We start from the raw sequence: 22,766 nt of genomic DNA, 5'->3' as shown, positions 1-22,766 counted from the left end.
TATATATTCCTGCAATAAAGGTTATATGAGTCATTAAGTGTATCAGAATTGTAGCCGATCTGCCATAACAAAGGACTGTTCAAATAGACCCCCCCCCAATGTATAGAAGCTTATAACAAAATGAGAATGTAATTTCAAACCTTAATTTTTATTTCAATAAAATGAGCAAAGACCCAATTTTAATATCATGAAAGATTTAATCGAGAAATATACAATTTTTTTTCCTCGATTTTGTTTGAGAAAGTTTTCACGGAAAGCCAAAAACAAACACTAGTCGAATTCTTATATAAATATATAACTGCCAAAAAATCACTTTCCGGTTCCATTTTTACTAAGATTGGCTTGCTCCGATTCTTCCTGTATGAGAATTTATCAATATTTATATATTATAATCCATGTATTTTTTAAATGAAAGGATTTTACAACCAAATTAATGGCTTGTTGCGTCTTCGATAATACTTTTTTGTCCATTAAAGAACCCAGATGTTAAAGGAAGTCTCACTTTGTTAACTATGGAAGCATGTAAGTGGAAAAAAAATAACTATTTCCCAAACGTTGCTTAATTAACTGTTAGCGCGCCGATATTAACTGTGCATTTCTTCATGGAAGCTACTTGTTCCCTGGAATGTTAAATCATTAAAAGTATTTTCTGTTAAATTGTGTTCATTGTACGTTGCCCCCGTGTGGCCATAAAGTGGGTGCCCATTTTACGTTAAATTATAATAGACAGGTGACCCCCCACTTTTTTACCACTAATATTTCTTCATAGCTTGGAAACTACTCGTTTGCCGTAATTTTAAAGGTTATTCCCGTTTTCAGCGCCTCCGAAAACCATTAAAAGTGGAAATTTTGAAGGAATTTTCGAGGGTGGAGTAATTCTTCATATTTAACCTATATGAATATTATACGAACATTTAATGCAATAATAACGAACAAAAACACGTTTTTTTTTACATAAGTTTTTTATTCAGTTGTGTATAAAATAAATGAATGTTTTGAATTCAGAATAAAAGAAACTTTGTGAAAAATATTTAATATTTCGACCCCCTGTTTTTCCAAGCTTATAACTACTCAAAAAATGTAATTCAAACCCTAATTATTCTTCAATTAAAGGAGCAAGGACCAAGGTTTCATTTAAAAATTACGAGTTTTTTTATATTTTATTCGCAGTTTCGTGTTAGGGTGTCAAAAATTCCTACAAAAATTCTGATCGATAAACACTGTATGTTTTTCGAGCTGAATAAACATGTTACATTGAATGAAAACACAAAAAAATATATCTAGTTTGGTAGAAAAGTAACTTATCTTGCTTTTGATAACATTTATTTGTTATATATTTTTTTTTACAACTTTTTCGAATCTATGTGTACACAAACCGTAAATTTTACATCGGTAAACACAGTATGTTTTTCGAGCTGAATAAACATGTTACATTACCAAAAACATTAGAAAATTATCCAGGTAGGTAGAAAAGTAACTTATGTTGTCTTTGATAACATTTATTTGTTATATATTTGATTTTTGACAACTTCTTTGAATCTATGTGTACAGACAGCAATAATAGAAACCCAACCAACCCACTACTTTATTGTCGAAACTAGAATCATGTTCCTGAGCTTCGGTTATCTCCCTTTGATAATTGCTAAACATTAATTCTCTTTAGCTATTTTTTTTTTTTTTTTTTTTTTTTTTTATATTTGATTTCCACTCTGAGTAGAATTGTTTGCTGCTGCTACCAGGCTGCCATACATACGAAATACATACATTTCATTCATGAATTTTGACCACTCATAGCTCCGTGGATCAACAACTTTTCCATTTTTTTTTTTTAATCTCTTAAAGAAATACATGAATTCTTGATTTAATATATTTAAATTCTTATTTAGCGACTGGATTTTTTTTTTTTTTAATCTCGAAAAAAAAAAACATTGGATAAAATAGGAAAAAATGTTGTCATCGGCCAATATTAAGTGAATTATGTAAACCTAAAAATAAGCTTCCACACAAGAAAAAAAAAACGAGAAAATCAACGTGGTTTTGGAAAAAAAAACAAAGTTTTAAAATTTGAACTTTACAGGTAAATTTATTTAAAAAATAAAACACTTCTTTTTTGTTGTTTTAAATTTGAATATTTTATTTATTGATCTTTTATCTTCAATTTGTGATACATAAAACTTTGGTGAGTTAATTAATTATATAAATTTTAATAGCCATTTCAAAATGGGGGGGTGCGGGTGCGGTGCATTTCACAAAAAAAACGTTTGTCTAAAATATTAAATTTGGTTTATTAGAAAGAGCATACAATTTTACATTGATCCTAAAAATATCGTAAAAATTGAACCATTAGAAAAATTTTGATAGATTTTTAAAGTTTAAAAATTGAGATATATTTAATTTGTAAATTTCAATTGATTTCATTACGCGCCTGTACTTTGTAAACACTGTTTTATAAATAATAAAAATAATATTTCTATTATTTTTAAAACAACTTTATTAGTTTATTTTGGAAGTATATTCCATAAAGAAAATAAACAACCCACTTTAAAAAGAGAAATTACGAGTTTTTTTATATTTTATTCGTAGTTTCGTGTTAGGGGTGTCAAAAATTCCCTCCAAATTCTGATGATACACCTAATGAGTCATTAAGTATAATTCACGGTAATCGTGAAGAAAGAGAGAGCCTGTTTCCTCGGTTTGACTATAGGTGGCGTTACTGTCTGTCCACCCCATTACGGAAGCACAAAATGTATATAATGCCACCCTTGAAATAAAAATAAATGTTTTGGTTATATTTTAATTTTAAACGTTTTTTTTTTTGTTTTGTTTTTTTTGCAAACATATTTAAGTTTTATTTTTTTTTTTCAAACATGTTTACGTTTTTTTTTGTTTTTGCAAACATATAAGTTTTATTTTTTTCAAACATTTACTTTTTTTTTTTGTTTTTTTGCAAGCATAAACTAAATGTTTTTGCTATATTTTTCTTTTAAACATATTTATGGGTACAACCGTTTTTCCGCGAGTATTTTTTACGCTCTTATGATTAAAAAAAAAAAAAATCAACGTTTTTTTTTTAAATCTTTTTTTTTATGGACCCCTCCCTTTTTTTCTTACTTTTCTGCACTTATTTTACCTTTTCCGCGAGTAGTTTATATATATATATATATATATATATATATATATATATATATATATATATATATATATATATTTGAAAAAGGATATTGTAAAACCTGAATCTTACTTGAAACTACAATTTAAAAATAGCGCGGTCGGTACAATAAGTGCATAAGCAAACTTTTCAAAAAGAAAAATATTTCAAAAATATTTAGTTTATGCTTGCAAAAAAAAAAAAAAAAAACTTAAATGTTTGAAAAAAAAAAAAAAAAACAAGCCACGTAAATGTTTGGAAAAATAAAACTTAAATATGTTTGCAAAAAAAAAAAAAAAACGTAAATATGTTTGAGGAAAAAACCCCAAACTTAAATATGTTTGCAAAAAAGAAAAAAAAAAACATGTTTAAAATTAAAATATAACAAAAACATTTATTTTTATTTCACGGGTGGCACATTTTGTGCTTCCGTAGCTGGGTGGACAGAAAATAACGCCACCTATAGTCAAACGGAGGAAACAGGCTCTGTCTTTCTTCACGATTACCATAATTCACTACGGGCACAGAAGATTATATGTCCTTCTATAAAGGCAGAAAAAGTTATACAAGTCCTTGAGTATAGTCACTGCAGAGCGCAGAAGATTATATGTCCTTCTCATAAAGGCAGAAAAGGTTATATGTCCCCATAATTCATCATCGAAACAAAATAAAACAAAAGTTCAGTTCTCATCAGGGGCGATTATTCGCTTTCTACTAAAAGTTTTTTTTTTTTCAAGAGTATTTCCCCTTGGATCAGTGTCGAAGGGAGTAAATACATTTTCCTTTTTTTTTCTTTTTTTTTTCATAACTTAAACAAAGATACTAATGTTTCATTGTCTTTGAAAAAACAACATGCAATATATATTTTTGAACAAAAAAAGTGTTCTTATAGTCTATTGTTTCTGAAAACAACACGCAGTCTAACTCATAAATATATTTTTCTTTTTTTTTTTTTTCATAAATTTCTTATAGTTCAATGTATCTGAAAACAATATATAGCACATATATATATATATATATATATATATATATATATATATATATATATATATATATATATATCATGTTCAGTTATCTCCCCTTTGACTATTGTCAGCAGGGGTAAACATATTTTTCTTCTTTCCCCCCCCCCAAAAAAACCAAAAAAAGTTCTTATATTTCATTGTTTCTAAAAAAAATAACATGCAGTGTACTACTTATTTTTCTTTTTTCAATTATCTCCCTTTGACTATTGTCGGTAGGGGTAAACACATTTCCCTTTCTTTTTTCATAATCAAAATAAGTTCTTATATTTCATTGTCTCTGAAACTAGAGGCGAGTGTTCGCCTTTCTTTTATTCTATTTATTATTATTTTTACTTTTTTCTTATACTTTTAATTAACTTACTCGGTCTTATAATCTCTCTCTCTCTCTCTCTCTCTCTCTCTCTCTCTCTCTCTCTCTCTCTCTCTCTCTCTCTCTGGAGTCAAGTTCAAGCCAGATTGATCTTCGATTTCTTGCCTATAAAAAGAATTCACAAAAACATTAATCAATGTTAAGTACGTCATTAATTCATCTCAGGGTCTTTGGTGATCAGCACACCTTCTTTCACTTGGGTGGCATCAATGTCCACGCCCACTTCGGCTGGGATCACATTAATTCCAGGTGAGCTTTGACCAGAGTTACCTCCCCATACTATCGGTACAGGCAACCTTGATATGAGTTTCTTTTTTCCTCAAGCTTTCCCACTCGCTTCTTCACACGTCATTTCACTGTCACCCATATCGCAATTAGAACTGTTATCGAGCTTATCTAGTTTCCCACTATGATTACTTTATGGAAGTTGACGCATGACCCATTAACATCTTTACCTCCTATCTTAGTCTGCGATGTTTTTTTTTTTCAATCAACTCGATAGGTTCTTGAACTCTCACTCTCCTTCTTTCATTCTTGGCAATTCAAGGCCCCTTTATCTATCCGTCCCCAATCTACTCAGTGATTTAATGCCAAATCTCGTCTGGGCGTGTCCACAGAAGTGGAGACACAGCCAGAGATGTTTAATATAATATAGGGGGTTTCCTTAGTCTGCATCCCGACTTTTCTTCAAACTCACACACCGACTTACACGACTAGCCACCCCTGCTCGCTTTGTTTCTCACTTCTGGCACAACTGCTTAAGTCCCATGACACTTGGTACTTAAGTGTCTCAACTCCAGGGTGTTTGCTATGTGTCCAGTCCATAAAACTCTGGACTACTTCATCAGCATTAGTCGGATTAACACATATAACTCAGAGGACGTATCTCTGAAGCAATTCTTCTTAATTAGTTTAGTTACTATCTCCTTGAATAATTCAGTCTCTCTTCTCACCGAAGACGTTCACATTGCTTTCTCAGGATCTATAATGGTTAATTATAGTATCACTCCCTCGACTTTAGATAACTTCAAGTCTTGCAGCAACATGCTTGATTCAGTTACCATCAAGTATCTTTCCGTATTTACTCGCACCAAACTCTCTAACCCCTTTCTTAATCTTTTCTAATTCATTGCCAAGGCGGAACAGCTTAGAACGTATCTATAATAACATATATTATTCATAAGAAACGACATCACATGCAGACAACTCCAGGGTTTTCCAAATCAGAAAAGCCAATTTACAACTTCACAGGAGTGTTACCATAACTACTTAATTAAAACTCAATTTAACCACTCCCCATTGCATTTCGAACACACTCTCAAAACAACATTTTCCATTTTATTTACTACAAAATTACTCTTAACATCATCTCAAGCATCAGAACAATTCACCTTAGACTCTTGTAAAAATTATCATACACACTTTCAATACCAGAGTACTCAAAAAGATTCAGGGGGTTGTGGTTTCACTCACTCCCGCCCCTACTCTCTTATCTGACGCACCCCAGTCAACAATCTCTTCCCTGGATGGGTGCAACCTCGGCTCTCCAAGTCCTACTGTTTGGGGGATCATTGTTGCAATTTAAAAACATTATCTTTCATCTAGCAATCAATGATTTTTTTTAAAAGTGCAACAGAATGAACATTACATAAAATAAATCCAAGGTAATTTTTTTATTTAATTTAAATTAAATTTTTATACCTTACTTTGTAAAATTTATAAAAGTGCACTTTGAGGGTAAATGAATTTCAAATTGAATCTTGTACCTTTATTTTTAAAGCCTATAGTAAAAACATTTTGTTTAACAATTTTCATGCCTTCGATGAAATGCTTTTCTAACTTGTATAACATATGAGAAATATTTGAAATCAAGTCTCACTTTGCTCGTTTTGGGGAATATCAGATATTTTGTAAATCATATGTAAAACTAGGAAAACATTTGACTATGATTGAAACATTTTATGGCTGTAAAAAAAGCGTCAAAAATGAATGATCCTTTTAATGTGCGATATTAAGGGCAAATGTCACATAACCGACTACACAATGCAGGTTATTACCTTTCCAACGAGCCTTCATTTGTTTAATTCTGATCAATAGTCGCTGAGATGTGGAACTTATAGAATTGCTTAAAAAGGTGGTATATTTATATCTATATATATATATGAATATATCTATACTGGCAGCCAAATTTAATATTAAAATGCTTATATATTTGGTTCTATGGGACGAACTAGGTTTTTTGAAGATTATAATATTCTTCTATATGAAGAAATATTTTTACAGATAATTTTTAAAAGCAGAAATTTCTCGGGATGACATGTAATCTTTTCCATCAAGAAAAAAACATTTTTAAAATAATTGTTTAGAAAAATAACATAAATATAGCCGCCACCAATAATAATAATAATAACAATAATAATAATAATAATAATAAAAATATGATTGATTGATTGATTGATTGATTGGTTTTATGGCATATCAATCTATGTGGTCATTTAATGCCAGAGTCGTTTATATACATTAATAGTTATAGGTTTTATGTATGTATCTGGTGTTCAGTGTCTATGTTTATATAGTTAGATAAGGTTTTTGGGTTTTGTTTTGTTTTTAATTTTGTTGAGTAACCCTGTTTTCTTCAGATATTTGAGAAGAGTAGTTTGGTCTACATGAGTAAATATGTCTTTTACAGTTTTTTCATTATATAGATTCAGTCGGTTTCTTTTCAAGTCTTCGCATCTTGTTAATATGTGATTTACTGTGTATGGTTCCTGGCAGGGTGTGCAAAGTGGGGCTTCTTCTTTTTTGAGAAGGTAGGAGTGTGTTATAGAGGTATGACCTATTTGGAGTCTTGTTATTATAACTTCCTCCTTTCTGGTCATTCTTCTGTTTGGTTTCTGTTTTCCTATGGTTTCCTTGATTTGGTATAGCTTGTTTTTAGTGCAGGAGTTCCACGACTCTTGCCATGTGTTTCTAATATATTTGTTAATGATTTGTTTTAGATCGGAATGAGGAATCTTATCATTGGTTATGGTCAAATTTAGTGCTGCTTTTGCTGCTTTGTCAGCTCTGTCGTTACCTTTTATGTTGATATGACTGCGTATCCAACAAAAGAGAATGTTTTTATCATTAGGAATATCATCAAATCTATTTAGGGTGTTGGTGATTATCGGGTTCGTTGGTTTCCTGTTTTCCAGTGTTTCGAGTACTAATTTGGCATCTGAGCAGATAATGAATTGTTTATCTTTAGAAGATTCTATAAAATTGAGTGCCATACCAATGGCTGATACTTCGGCACTGTAGATCGATGCTTTGTCTGGTAATCTTTTGATTAGGATTGTTTTATTGTGTATGGCTGCACATCCAACGTTATCTCCATCTTTTGAACCGTCTGTATAAATTTTTGAGTGTTTGGAATACTTAACTTTAATTATTTGGAATTTTTCTTGATAGATGATTGGATTGGTTTTTGTTTTAGGGTATTTGATTAGGTCTGATACAAGATTTTGTTGTTTTGTCAGCCAGGGAGGATATTTAGGTTTTACAGATTCGTGTATTGTTGCAATATCCATCTGGGCTTTATTTATGGATTCTTCCATACGTAGGCTAAATGGTTTCATAGAATTTTCTTTTCTATCAAAGAGGTTTTTGTATTGGGGTGGAAGACACATTTGTAGGCAGGATTAGTTGGACATGAAGCCAATTTTGTATAATATTGTAGTCCTAGTTTTTCTCTTCTAAGTGATAATGAGGGTTCATCTGTTTCTACATATAAACTTTCCACGGGAGGTGGGGAAAGCTCCTTTTTTTTTTTTTTCCTAGAGCCAATCTTAGCCTTTGGTGATGTATTGTGTCTAATTCCTTTATGTAGGACTTTCTTGCGGATCCATAGATAGAGCATCCATGATCCAACTTGGATCTGACAAGGAATCTGTATAATTTAATTATTGAGTCTTTGTCTGCACCCCAGTCTGTATGAGCTACTACTTTTAAGAGTTGGATGGCTTTGTTGCATTTTTATTTGAGGTATTTAATACGGGGAATGAATGTTAGCTTTTTATCGAAGATGATGCCCAGATATTTATACTGATCAACTATAGGTATAATTTCATTATCCAGTTTCAGTATTGGGTCATGGTGCATTTTCCGGATTTGGCAGAAATGAATGGCTTTTGTTTTTTCTTTTGAAAATTTAAAACCATTTTTTGTTGTCCATTCATTTATTTTGTTTAGACACAGTTGTAAATGGCATTCTATTCTTGTAATATATTTTGATCTATAACAGATCAGGAAGTCATCCACATAGAGGGCACATTCTGTTCCTACATTTATATTTTTAACGATGTTATTTATTTTAATGCTAAAAAGTGTGACAGACAGGATGCTTCCTTGTGATACCCCCGTTTCTTGTTTTTTACTGATGGATAATTGTCTATTATTAATAAAATTTGTGATGAAAATGGGCATTCTGCCTTTTAATTCAAGTTCTTGTAGATCTTTTATAATGCCATGCCTCCATGCAGAGTCGTATGCTTTTTCAATATCGAAAAAGACTGCCGTAAGATGTTCTTTCTTGATAAAGGCTTCTCTGATGAAGGTTTCTAGCCGGATCAGGTGGTCCATGGGGCTTCTTTCATTCCTAAATCCTGACTGATAATCTGTAATCAGATTATTTGTCTCAAGGTACCATATTAATCTGCTGTTAATCATTCTTTCCATTATTTTGGAAATACAGCTAGTGAGTGCTATAGGTCGGTAATTCATGGGATTTGTAGAGTCCTTTGATGATTTAGGTATAGGGATTACTATGGCCTGCCTCCATATTTCAGGGACGTTGCCACTTTCCCAAATATCATTGAATATTTGTAGTAGGTAATCTGTAGACGTATCAGGAAGTTGTTTTATAAATTGATAATGGATTTGATCAGGGCCAACAGCTGAGTCATGAGCTTTGCCTAGGGATACTTTCAATTCATTTTTAGAGAATATCTGGTTGTATTTTTCTGTATTATTTGTCTGAAACTAGAGTTTTTCCTTTTCTGCTTTTTCCTTAATAATTTGGAATTTTTGGTTAGAGTTTTTGGAGGAGGAGTGTTTTGCAAAAGTTTCAGCAGGACAATCTACTATTTCTTTCTTGCTAGTAATTTTTTGGTTATTATAGATCAGGTGTTTAGTAGGGTTGCTGTTACTTTTCCCTGAGATTTTATGGATCATGTCCCAGACCTTTTTACTTTTTGTATTTATTTTTGATACATAGTTTCTCCATGATGTTCGCTTTGATTCCTTAATGGTTTTACGAGCTTTAGCTCTACTGTTTTTATATTTATCGAGATTTTCTTTAGTTGGTTCTTTTTTGAATTTCCTCAGCATAGCTCGACGAGTTCTGATGGCTACTTTGCATTTTTCATCAAACCAGGGTTTATTATGTTTTGGGGAGGTAGAGCTTTTTGGAATGCATTCCTCTGCAATATTATACAGTGTATTAGTAAAATGTGTGATATTATTTTGGTTTGGGTTATTATCAGATGTTAATTTAGTCCGGCATAAATTTTGGAATTTTTTCCAATCAGCCTTCTGTAAGTTCCATTGGGGTATTTTATTTACTGGCATTGGATCATTGTTTTCAAGTGTAATGGGAAAGTGGTCACTTCCATATGGCTCTTCTAGTACATTCCATTTATAATCAAAGGCAAGTGTTGGATCATACAATGTTAAATCAATTGATGTGAATGTACCAGTTCCTGAGTGTAAATAAGTGTGTGTTTTATCATTAAATTTTCGTTATTTATTATATTTTCTATTTTTCCCCTCTTGCTTGTTTTTTTTTTCACTTCCCATATCTCATTATGGCTGTTTAAGTCTCCCATAATGATGTATGATTTGGAAGTTGCTGTATTAGTTTGCTCAGATCTGTTTCTGAGATGCTTTCATTGGGGGGTATGTATAGTGAGCAAATGTTGATGATTTTGTGGAGTGTTACTTTTATTACAGTAGCCTGCAGTTTAGTATTAAGTTGTATTTAACTTTGGGGTATGTCATTTCTAATAAGGATTGATGTACCTCCACAGACTCTGAGTCCAGTATTGTGTATATAGTTATAATTGTAATTGATTGTAATTTTTAATTTTTATACTGTCATCCGATTTCATAAAGGTTTCTTTGGAGACAGGCTACTACTGGAAGAAAGTTATCGAGTAGAATAGTGAGCTCATTTAGGTTTGCCTTTAAACCATGACAATTCCACTGGATTATATTTGTTTCATTTCTATCCGGTATGATTCTGTGTGTCATGTTTTGTATTTTAGTTTGTTATTTGGGTGTTTTGGGTTTAGTTATCTTTATGTTTGCCTTAGGTCCTCGGCAGTCCCATTGAATGATAGTTTGAGTTTTTTTTATTGTGGTCTGTCATTTTATTTGTCTGGGGGTGTTTTGTGTTCTACCTCCATCTCCTCCAGTGTTCCTATTTTGTTTCCTCTTGAGGTTGATTGGGATCTAGATCTTGGTTTGTTTGTTTTTTCTTTAGTTTTCGTTTTATTGGGTGATGGTGTTGTTTCATTTGATTTGTTTATAAGGTTGTTTTCATTTGGTGAGTTTTTTTTTTCTTTGTTTGATTTAATTTGAGTTTTTTGGTTTGTTGTTCTGTTTTTTTTTCGTTATACTCTCTTTTATAGATTGATTATTTCCAGAGTTCAGGTTGGGGTTTTAATTTCTTTCATTAGGTCTTTCATCTCTTTTATCAATTGAGATAGTTCTTCAGTTTTTATTTCTGGAGGATTTTTTGTATAGCTTTGACAACTTTGATTTGTGTTTATTTTAGCATTCTTGGTTACTTCTGAGTATCTTGCGTTCATAATTTTCCTGGCTTCCAAGAAGGTTATATTTTTTGTGTACTTTGTTGTTATTTCTTTTTCTTTTAGCCAGCCATGTTTTGCATCCTTTGAAGTCAGCTGAATGGTTTTCACTACAGTTTGAGCATTTGGGGTCTTTTTCGCCGTCACTATGTTTTGAGTTTTCACCACATCTTACACAGATTGGTGATTTGGTGCATTTGGATTGGTGATGCCCAAATTGTTGACAATTGTAGCACCTTAGAGGGTTTGAGATGTATTTTTCAACGTTCACTTTTAGGTATCCAATTTTAATCTCACTTGGGGGATTTGTGGAGTCAAAGGAGAGTATACATGTATTTTTTTTTTTTTACATGGAGTTCACCGCTTATCAAGGCCCACTGGGCACTCAGGGATAAGGGTTATTGTGTGTACAGTAATCAAAGAGATAGTGTAGCAATAGTATTGGAGAAATTGTGAGGTGTCATTACTTAGGGGGGGGCGGTTCATCAGGAATTTGTTTGTGTTGGACTTGAAGACATCCAGGTTGAAGTTGGGAGAGAAACAGGCAAGCGGAACAGAGTTACACAGGCGTGCAGTTCTAAGAAAGAAGCTTTGCTCATGGTATCTACATTTTGATTTAGGCACAGATAGGGAGTGGGGAAAATTATTGACGGTGGCTTCAGCTAGTCGGGTGTTTATTGAAAAAATATTGGCGAGGGGGGACCAGAGAATGGAGCTCAGACGAGCACCTGCCATGGAAATAACGATAGAACAATGACAGGCTCGCTACGTCTCTTCTGTGGGAAAGAGGTTGCAGGGTAGAGAAAAGGGCATCCCCCACCAAGCCACGGAGTCTATTTTGTACTCTGTCAAGGCAAGATAGGCTGTTTTTAGCAGCCCCCGCCAAGATGTGGCAGCAGTACTGCATCATTAGTGAGATATCTTCTGGGGTGGTAGAAGGATCCCACCATTTTCCCAGCAACCTTGGCCACAGACTGATGTATGTGTTCCATTTAAGATCAGGTGTAAAGGTCAAACCCAGGAGCTTATCAAAGCCTGGGGCCTCCCTTAGACGAGAGCCATCCATTTCAATTGATGCCAGATGGGGATCAGAGCGTTTATGATATAGAGATAGGAGCTTGGTCTTAGATGCATTAAAGGTAACCAGCCACCTCTTTACCCACTGTACCACGTGCTCAAGATCACAGGAGAGTGAATCAGAGAGAACATCATCATTTACAGCCTTTGATGTGTTGCCATAGATGGTCGTGTCGTCAGCATAGATGTCAACGAAAGATTTTAGTATGTGTTTTGGGAGATCATTGATGTAGATCAGGAAGAGAGTTGGGCCCAGTATGGACCCCTGAAGGACTCCAGCATTAATACTGTGGGCCTCTGATTTCTGCCATCAACCACTACTCTTATGAGCCTATCTTGTCAATATAGTTTCTCCATTTCGTTTTATTCTTATTCTTTTTACTTCTGTAACACTTTGGGATGATAGATTAGATAAAATTTCCTCAGTCGAGCAATTTGATAGTTCACAGCATCTAATGACTCCTTTTGAGAAGTTTATGTGTGGGTGGGGATAAGTTTTAATTTTGATATTGTTAAAGGTTTGCCCTTTGAGAATTTCTTTAGCTTGTGTTTTTTGTTTCAATTTGATAAGTATGGTGTTATTTTGCAGTCGTTTTATCATTTTGGGTTTTATTTTTTGAGAGAAAATTTTTTCCATTGTAAAAGGTGAAATTTTATTTATTTTTTTCCAGTGTTCCCATTACTAAAAATATTGAGTTTTCTTTGATTGAGCATTTCTGTTCATTCTCTGAACTTGAAATGTCGGAAACATCTGAAAAGCTTCTTTTTGGGGAGGTTTTGGGGGTAATAAAAGCCATAATCAAAATAAGATTGTTTTTCATCATCTTTGTTTCCCACCCACCTCGGAACCCTATCTGGGAAGTGCCTGGGGGGAAACCCATTCGCCCAGGCTCAACAAAGATACAAAGATGATATACTCGATTTACGTGATATCATTCATGAGCACCTGTTTTCCTTTGATCTTACTCTGGGATACGTAGTAATTTAAAGGGTTTGCAGCCATGTCATAGATATTTCACTTTGTCGATTGACCCTCAGCCACCGCTTTCCATCATATATTAGGAAATAGTTATTTGTAGGGAAGGGATAGGCATATTGTGTTAATGATATGTTTATGGGGTGGGCAATATATGGTGGGGCTTGATGTGACCAGCCAATTGATCAGATCGGGCCCCTCCAACCGCCCGTCTAGCCCAGTAAGGGCCAAAGTGGTGTGTTGGGAAGTGGGGGTACTAAAACCTGACCTCCAAGTCTCTCAACCACCAGGATCCCGTCCTAAAGGTATTACAGATTGCTGCCTACGGCCAACAAGTAGCCCCATTGAGGGACTTCCACTCTCTGCAGGGGGGTAGTCGGCATGTTCTGATGCCCTGCCGACAAGGCCAAGTGGAATCTGATCAGATTTTGAAGAATAATTTTTTAATAGAATGTATTTTTTTTTCCTATTTTGCCCATAGTTGAGACCCTAACAGGTACTACCACTCCAGGTCAGAGTGGACCTGGGAGCAATGGCAATTAAAGGGTGGCTCCACGCTCCCCAAAGCCCGAAAACTGGGGCCTCACCATCAGATATAGTTTAAGGTCATATCCAGGACCGGGAAGTAGGGAAGGAAAAAGAAGGGGGGAGGGGAAGGGGCTGTTGATTTTGTTTTGTTTTTGTAGAACATAATTAAGTTTTACAAAAGAGAATAGAAAACAAAAACAGATATCGATGGAGGTGCATGTCGTCTCAGAAAGCCAATAGGCCGCCTGATCTGGTAGCACCAGACAATAATAACAATAATAATAATAACAACAATAATAATAATACTAATAACACAATAATAACAACAATAATAATAATAATAATAACAACAACAACAATAACAACAACAATAATAATAATAACAATAATAATAATACTTACAATAATAAAAATAACAACAACAACAATAATAATAATAACACAATAATAACAACAACAACAATAATAATAATAATAACAACAACAATAATAATAACAATAATAATAATACTAATAATAATAATAAAAATAATAACAACAACAGTAATAATAATAACAACAATAATAATAAAAATAATAATAATAATAATAATAATAATAACAACAATAATGATAATAATAATAATAATAATAATAATAATACTATCACTTAAACTCCAGGAAAAACTATGGGTTATCAGTGAAGAATCACAAATGAACATCTATATGTGAACTCCTAGTCAGTACACGATAATAATGCGGAAAACAACCCACATAAATATGAACTCTAACCAGTCACAGGGAAGGAATCAGAATAAAGCAAAAACAAAGAAGAAGCACCACATGAACCCAAGAGAACTAAAAGTACACAAAATCTCATAAGCTGACCTTGCCCTACACCGAAAAATCATGAAGGATCAAAGAGGATGGAAAGACGAACAAAGATAGTATTAACCAGACTTTAACTGGAAAATGTAGAGAGTATTGAGATTCAATGAAGATTTATTGACACTCAAACCTAAGAGATGACCACTAATCATTACCAGTGAATAATCAATGGTAAGCGGCTGTTGTGATAATGCAAAATCATTTGCAATGGTGATCAAAAGAGCTGGAAATTACTGGAAATTTGTGGAAACTTGTCACTCAAACTCCAGGGAACGCCGTTGGTTATTGCCAGTGATGATGACCTGTGTCAGAACTTCTAGCAAGATATTGTGTATCTGAACTGTGACTACTCTACCGCAACGGTGGCAAATTTTAATTCCAATTTGTATTAAAGTTGAAGCTTAACTTCTTTTATTAATTCAATAATTAATTTATAACCATTGAACCACATAGGAGAAGGAAAGTTATGTATAGCTTGATTCTTTTCCAGGACTGTCTCCTTTAGTAACGTTAGTCAACATCAACACATATGGCAGTAAGAAATTCATACAAAACGTGTTAGTAAGCTTGCTAGTTTTCATCTCTGACTTCAATACATACACAGGTCATCAGGTCAGCGAGTGCATTTAAAAGTGATTTCGACTCTACCGTGTTCTGAAAATAAACGTGACGTTAGCTAGGGAAGGGAATAAGGGGACAGTCACTGGGAAATTTGAGGCTACAACATTCTGATAATTTCTCAACATAATAATAATTAAAAAACAATAACCCATAGTCTGGGCAGGAAGGAAGGTCCACCATACGGTCAATAAAAGGTTCTTTTTTTATTCTACTTAGTGTTGCAAAATATTAAGTGCAGATGTCTCTAGTCGTGGAGGAATCGCTAACCCAAGGTGAAATTGGACAACATGTGAATACGGAGTTATTGTGTTTTTGTTTTGTTTTGTTTTGTTTTTTTTTGTTTTGTTTTTTGTCATCTTCTACTTCTTCCTCTTCTGCTTCACTCTGAAACTACCCACGCAAGAAAATTTACTATCTTTTATGCCCCTGTGGCTCACGCATATGCAAATGAGTACAAGCTTCGCATTTGGTCCAGTCACGCTACTGTGTCAGCTACCATCACGTTCTCTTCGCCATGTACATCCTAATCTATAGCAATGAACTCGCCTATTTAATTGTAAGACGTTAGGCATCTACTGAGAGGGGATCTATTTTATCTTTCAGGACAAACAGAGTTTGTCTATCTAAACTGCAACATTTGACAATAACCATGGTGAACCAACTTCAAATTTTTTAATTTGTAGCTCAATCTGTGCCTTTTTTAGTTGAATAATATATCACTTGCTGAACTTTATAGGAGAAACCATTAAGTATGTAGCTTGACCATTATCAGATGAGATGGGCGATTTCGCCTTTATTGGTCTCATTTTATGCCAAACAAACGCCTCCGTTTTTATTAGATTCGAATTTATATTATACATGTGGTGTTTCTAAATGTGATTAAAAACAACGCCTTATCTTTTGTAATAAAATTTTATATTCTTACAATGATATTGTGTGGTTTGCATTTGCTCTGTCAATATAAAGTGTTCACTTATTTAATACTTTAAAAAAAATTTAATTATGTGAGTCAAATACTCTTGCCACATCTGGGGAGGAGTTGCTCAGAACACTTTTTCCTCTCTGGACAGGGTAAAACAAAAAACAACTTCGAAATCTAGTGGGCGATGTCTTTTTATTCTCCCTGCTACTTCTTTCTCCCAAAAGAGACGTTGCGAGCCTATCACTACTCTATCGTTATTTTCATGGCAGGTTCTCGACTGAGCTTCACTCTGATTCCCTCCTTTAAAACACACACTTGTCTAACTACAACTACAGTCAGCAATTTCCCTTATTTTCTATCTGTGCCTAAAACTAAAAACGAAAATTCCATGAGCACAGTTTTTTTTCCCCCAGAACTGCTCGTCTGTGGAACACAATACTGCAGAGCTGCATTCTAACTGACTACAACATGGTTTGTTTTCAAGTCCAACTTAAACAAGTTCTTGTTAAGCCGTCCTCTTAAATAATTCATTTCTACCCAATTTCCATCATCATCACAGTGCTGTCTCATTTACATATTAACACTTATCCTTGAGTTGCCTCACGATCTTGATTAGCAGTTACTGTATTCTAAACAAATTTTTTTAACTGACATAATCAAGTTCAGAACAGGGGTACATATGGATCTGCAGACGGGTGCACATATAATCAAATAAATGACAAAGACAATCAGTGTAAAATATATACAAGTTTTATTTCGAATATGTCATTAATAGAGGTATGACAGCAGCATATTCTTTTCATTGTTTTGGCTCTCGAGTATATATCCGACACAGTAAGACACAGTAAATCAACCGAGAACCACATCAGTCTCTATAAAAACGTATAAGATATTAACAGATATATACTCAAGAGTCAAAACAATAAAAAGAGTATGCTGTTGTAACAGCCCTAGTCATTAACTTTTAAAAAGATATCATGTTGAAGAGAAAAAAGACGTATTGTTTGGCCCTGAAAGAAAATACTTTGCCCTAGCAATATATTGTGCTGTATGCATCTGCATCCAATTGTTCGTGTGCACGTATTCCTCTCAATTTGTTTAATACTAATTAGTCGTGGGGGATGCCCTTTTCTCTTCCCTGCAACCTCTCTCCCACAGAAGAGACGTTGCAAGCCTGTCTTTGTTTTATCGCTATTTCCTTGGCAGGTGCTCGTCTGAGCTCCAATCCCTCGTCCCCCCTCGCCAATCTTTCATGAGAAACACCCGTCTGACTGAAATTACTGTCAATAATTTTCCCCACTCTTTACCTGTGCCTAAATCCAAATGTAGATTCCATGAGCAAAGCTTCTTTCTTAGAACTGCACGCCAGTGGAACTCTCTGCCGCTTGCCTGTTTCCCACCTAACTAAAACTTGGACGTCTTCAAGTCCAACATAAACAAACTCCTGACAAACCGCCCCCTTAAGTAAGACACTCTATCAAACCCCCCAATACTAATGATTACTACAATACTATCTCATTGATTACTGTACACGCAATAACCCTTATCCCTGAGTGGCCTTCAGGCCTTGATAAGTGGTGACCCCCATGTAAAAAAAAAAAAAAAAAAGTCGTCTCAGTTGGACAAATAAGTAGAAGTTCAACCGGTCTTGAATGGCTGCCATAGTAACTGGTTGTGTGTTTTTATGCAGACAATATTTTGACAAAACTGACGTTTTCAAGTGAGCATTGAGTTTACAGGGTGACTCAAAAAAAAACAGTACATTCAATTGTTTTTCTGAGCATTTTACAGTCAACGGAGAAAAACGGCCAAAGACCCTAGTGTTTTGATGTGATGTTTTGAATATAATAAACTAGTCATGACCAAAGTTTCATTTCATTCGAACAAAACACTAACAAACGGGGACCTAATTAGAGTTGGGCCCGTTTTGTTTGGGTCACCCTGTATAAGGCGTTTTTATTGGCTTCTAGCAATTGGTGGGAATTATGTCAACATCTTTTTTCTTGAGCATTGCTATACCATATATTTCCCAGGTCGCTAACTGATTGATATGTATATTTCAAAACCTGAGTCGGTCTTTATACAATATTCGATTTTTTTTTTATTGCTTCTTAAATCTGAGTTATAGATCCTCATTCATTTTCGTGTAATGCCGAGGGTGTATACTAGTTAACAATAAAAAAAAAATCACAAATCAGAGAATTCCTTCATTGTAACTATTTCCCAAGACTTTGTGTCTCGTTGGCCTTTTGCACCTGTTTTGCTTATGTTTTTGACTTTCTGTTATCAGTTGTACTTAGCTACTAAGTCTCCAGGAAATTGATTTTCACCCTTCACCGTTTTCTCCTGAACAAATTCTTCACCGGAAGTGGCGAGTCTCGGGTGTTAGACCGTTATACTAATAACTATTACTACAAAACTAATTACAAATCATGGTTTCACAGTGAAAAAAAAATAAAAACAGAAAAAAAGTATAATCTTTTTGTTTTTCTTACCTACTAAGATGCCATATGTGAAAATCAACGTTTCTATATTTGGAGCAAAAGAACTGGCAACAGCTGATACAGCAGCAATTATTCCTCCGACCATCATAATCTGACGATAACTTGCTTTGAATTTTAGCGCAATTGATACGAACAGACCTGAAAAATATATCAGATTATCTCTTTTAAAAAATTGGTATTAGACTATAATTTCACAAATTTTCTTTTAAGAAATATCGTAAGTTGATTTCAAACATTATTTTAATATTGCAATCCTTTGAGATGAGTAATTTGTATATTTAGTTAGTCGCAGACTGTTATGCTCATTTTTATACTTGTTGTTTCACAACGTTTCACCTAACTATTTCTCTGGCCTTCATCAGGTGGTTAACCATGATAGGATAGGAATTAACTGTATCCTCAGTAATTAGGATTCCAATAATAAAATAATATACCATTCGATACAGACTCAGCAATGGAAGACCAGATAAGAACGAAAAACTTGGATTTATGAGACCAAAAAATCCACCCTTAATCACCCTTTGGGGCCCGTGGTGCAGTGGATAGAGGCGTTGACTCTCTACGGTTCCAGATGAGCATTGTCTAAGGATAGCCGTTTCAATCCTACCTAAAGCTGGCCAAAACGTGGTGAGACAATAACAACTATGGAAGGCAGTAATTACTGAGGATACAGATAAGAAACTCAGCATCCCTATCTCATTACGGTCAACCACCTGATGAAGGCCTGAGGAAGAATTGGTCGAAATGTCATGAAACAACAACTATGAAGAGGAGGATAACGATCCACAAATAAATAAATATGATTTTGAACAGTTTTGCATTTAACTTTGGATAAATAGGGATATTTGGGGAGGGGGGGTACCAAGTATTAAGTTCAAGAGAAATAAGACAAAAAATATTCCCCCCCCCCAAGAAATGAAGAACACTAAGAACACTATGGAAGTACCAACATTGTGTAAACATGAGCTGGACTGCATGTTTTAGGAGTATATTCGAATGACAAACATTGAAATAAGGAAAAAAGAGGGGCACTGAGAATAGAAAATATCTCTGTATGAAGTCTGACCACCCAAGAGGTGTTTTTTTTTTGTTGTTTGAAATAAAATAGACATCTCATGAAATGGAGAATCATGCGGAAACCAACCTGATTGAAGAAAATTAATTTTCCTAAATGAACTCAAGATAAACCCATCTGCATGGATATTGTCTAGCCATTATCATCTCCAGTGGATAACTCGGGTAGTCAGCCTCTGGGTGATCTACTAAAAAAGGTCAGAGTCTAAGATTTCTAGAGAAGGATGGAAAAATTTCAGGAAATGAGAAGTAGAGGCAATTAGTATCTGCTCACTGAGCAAGACATGGCATAATCATGTTGACACACCGGTTTTTGTTAGATCACCAAAGTTAAGCAACGTTGAGCCTGGCCATTGCTAAAATGGGTGACCAATTTGGCAATTACAGGTGCTGTATGTAGGAGGACATCGACACCTCCCTGCAAAAGTTGCAAAAACCTAATGTCGTCATCTCCCCTAAATGGGGATATACATGCGACTGTGGACCGCTTGTGAATTTCATACTCCCATGAAACTTCCTCCTTCAGAGGAAGCTGGTTAAACCCGAATAGGGTTGGTGCTGACTGCACATACTGAGCAAGACACAGGTAAATGGGGTTTTTTTTGAGTGCTCATAGTGAGCCTATGTGCCTTTCTAGGTAATGTGAGCTCTTAGAATTCTTAACTGAATAACTGTGTTAATAGGACTTATATTTTTCCTATTGATCATTTGGCGAGTTTGCTATTTTGTGATATAACCCTGGTCGTGTTTGTTGATCCCGTGCTCAAAAGACCAAAGATGTAACACAGCAGGACTAAGGCATACACACGAAAAAAAAAGTATGTGCACTAACCCTAAGTCCCAGTGGCTACACTCTTAACTGTCTAGTGGTGGACCCCTTAAAATGTAACCAGACGCTTACTGGTTATTGGAAACTACCGCTCTGATACTCTGGGCAAACCTTAAGTCTGCGTGGAAACACTTTTATTTCAAGCTGGCCATTCATTGTCAGATACTACGGTTGAGTTCATCCCTTGTAGGTGCTCTGGTAACTGGCTGGCATACTGATTTTCTCAGCTACAACTTGGCGTTGGGTTCAGAATAGAACTGAAATCAACTCGGTTACTCTCAAACCAATATGCAATCAATAATAACTCTGGAGATCATTTCTAATGAACAACAATAATTATTGCATAAAAATCATCACGGTAAACTTTGTACAAGGAAAGCTAAGTTCTTTGGGTTGTTAACAGCTTTCTGATGCAGGACGTTTTCACTTAAGTTTATTTTGACAATTTCCCAACTAGGAACAAGAGCCTTTCAACTTAGCTCTTATGGGGTTTCTGCCCTTAGGCAAGAGCCCAGGGTGATGTGTTCTCTTCAATGCCGGCCAACCAAATCTCTGTTTCTCAGAACACAATAGTTTTTATTAAATCAGCTTCTTCCCCTCCCATCTTTTTGGGACGACTATTTCTCCTCTCCAGAGATTACTCTTTACTTTCTCTATCCCATTATTTTATATTTTTTTTCTTTTCTTGTAAATCTCTTCTTTCTCTATCTTAACTATATCTCTCTTTAATCCTCTTTTTCTTTTTTCTTTCTTTCTCTCCAATTCAATTTATTTTTCTCTTAAAGAAACTGTATTACATTTCAGGTTCAATTCCTATCACTTATATGGAGGGGTCTGGCACTTAAATATAACAGGTGAGCCAATGACAATATTTCCTAGATAATAGAGCAAACTTCTTTATACGTAATGGAGATGCAGTAGGTAACTAATCTATATAATTCTTGAAGATGAAAAGTCTTCAGTAGGTAGCTGATCTGTATAAGAGAGTATATTGGAGATGAAAAAGCGTTTTCAGTGAGTAGCTGATCTGTATAAGTTTTGAACTTTAAAATATTGCAGGCAAAGATCAAAGATTTTTCTTTGTGTGGAAACAAAAAATTATGTGCAGGAATTCTAAAAGATCCAATATTTTTATGGAGCATTCTAGTTTCTGGTTGGTTGCTAGCAGAACATGGCTTCATTTGATTGGTCAGTTCCTTATCACCAGTGTCTATAAATAAAACCTTCGATTTTTTTTTTAATCATGCCCTCATTTTATAAAAAATGTTGCAACAAATTGTCATATAATTTCTCTCCATGCAACGCATGCCCTCAACCCTCACTAGCCAAGTTTCACTTCCATTCATGATTACACAGCGTACACATGCCTGGTAAGCTTTTTCCTTCGTCAATTCACATAACGTTCAGCTGGTAATTGTTTTTTGTTATGTCCGTGTGTCGTGTCTATACTATGTTATGTTGTATAGTTGGCAAAAATACTTACCACCAAACATTGTCGCACCATTAAAAACTGAAAAAATAATCGTGGTTTTAGAAAGTGACTTGTTGAAAAGATCGAGCAGTTCTATGAGTAAAATGCCGCCTATTCCAACCATTCCCAGGACTGTAAAATTTGTCAGAAAAGCTGCAAGGCATATTACCCATCCCCAACCACCATCTGGAGGCCATATTTCTGTTTCCGGTTGGGTAAAAGCTTCAACTTCCGGTGGCTCCATATCTGTTTTTTTCCTCCAAAAAAGCATCTTGTATGTATACCTGGTAAGAGATAATAAGAAAACAATTTTTAAAAAGTGGAAAAAGGGTTAGCTAAACAAGTCGATTTTCTTTAAACTTTTGTTGGGAGAAAGTTCAAGAATAATAGGAGATGCCGAAATAAGAAATAAGATATCTGGCTTTCGGGTTAAGATCCAAGTGTAGTAGCTGTTCTGATACTACACTTAATTTAATTTGTCCTTAGCCAATTTAGGGGAAACCCTT

General features: G+C 34.4%; 1 protein-coding gene across 3 annotated transcripts in view; it reads right to left on the bottom strand.

Annotated features, from left to right (window-relative positions):
• Positions 1–22,766, bottom strand: part of LOC145278022 (monocarboxylate transporter 9-like) — an 89,220-nt gene that overhangs the window by 33,945 nt on the left and 32,509 nt on the right. For all 3 annotated transcript variants that reach the window (XM_080130225.1, XM_080130226.1, XM_080130224.1), the window contains 2 exons: positions 22,273–22,544; positions 18,878–19,024 (listed from right to left, as the gene is read on the bottom strand). In XM_080130225.1, coding sequence (XP_079986351.1) covers positions 18,878–19,024; positions 22,273–22,531 — 406 coding nt within the window. In that variant the 5' untranslated portion in view covers positions 22,532–22,544. The remainder of the gene's footprint in view (positions 1–18,877; positions 19,025–22,272; positions 22,545–22,766) is intronic.

Source organism: Euprymna scolopes, chromosome 6 (genome assembly GCF_053919585.1).
Source record: "Euprymna scolopes isolate OS-2025 chromosome 6, ASM5391958v1, whole genome shotgun sequence".
In the NCBI taxonomy this organism is placed as follows: Eukaryota; Metazoa; Mollusca; class Cephalopoda; order Sepiida; family Sepiolidae; genus Euprymna; species Euprymna scolopes.
This window is presented reverse-complemented; position numbering and strand designations above follow the sequence as displayed.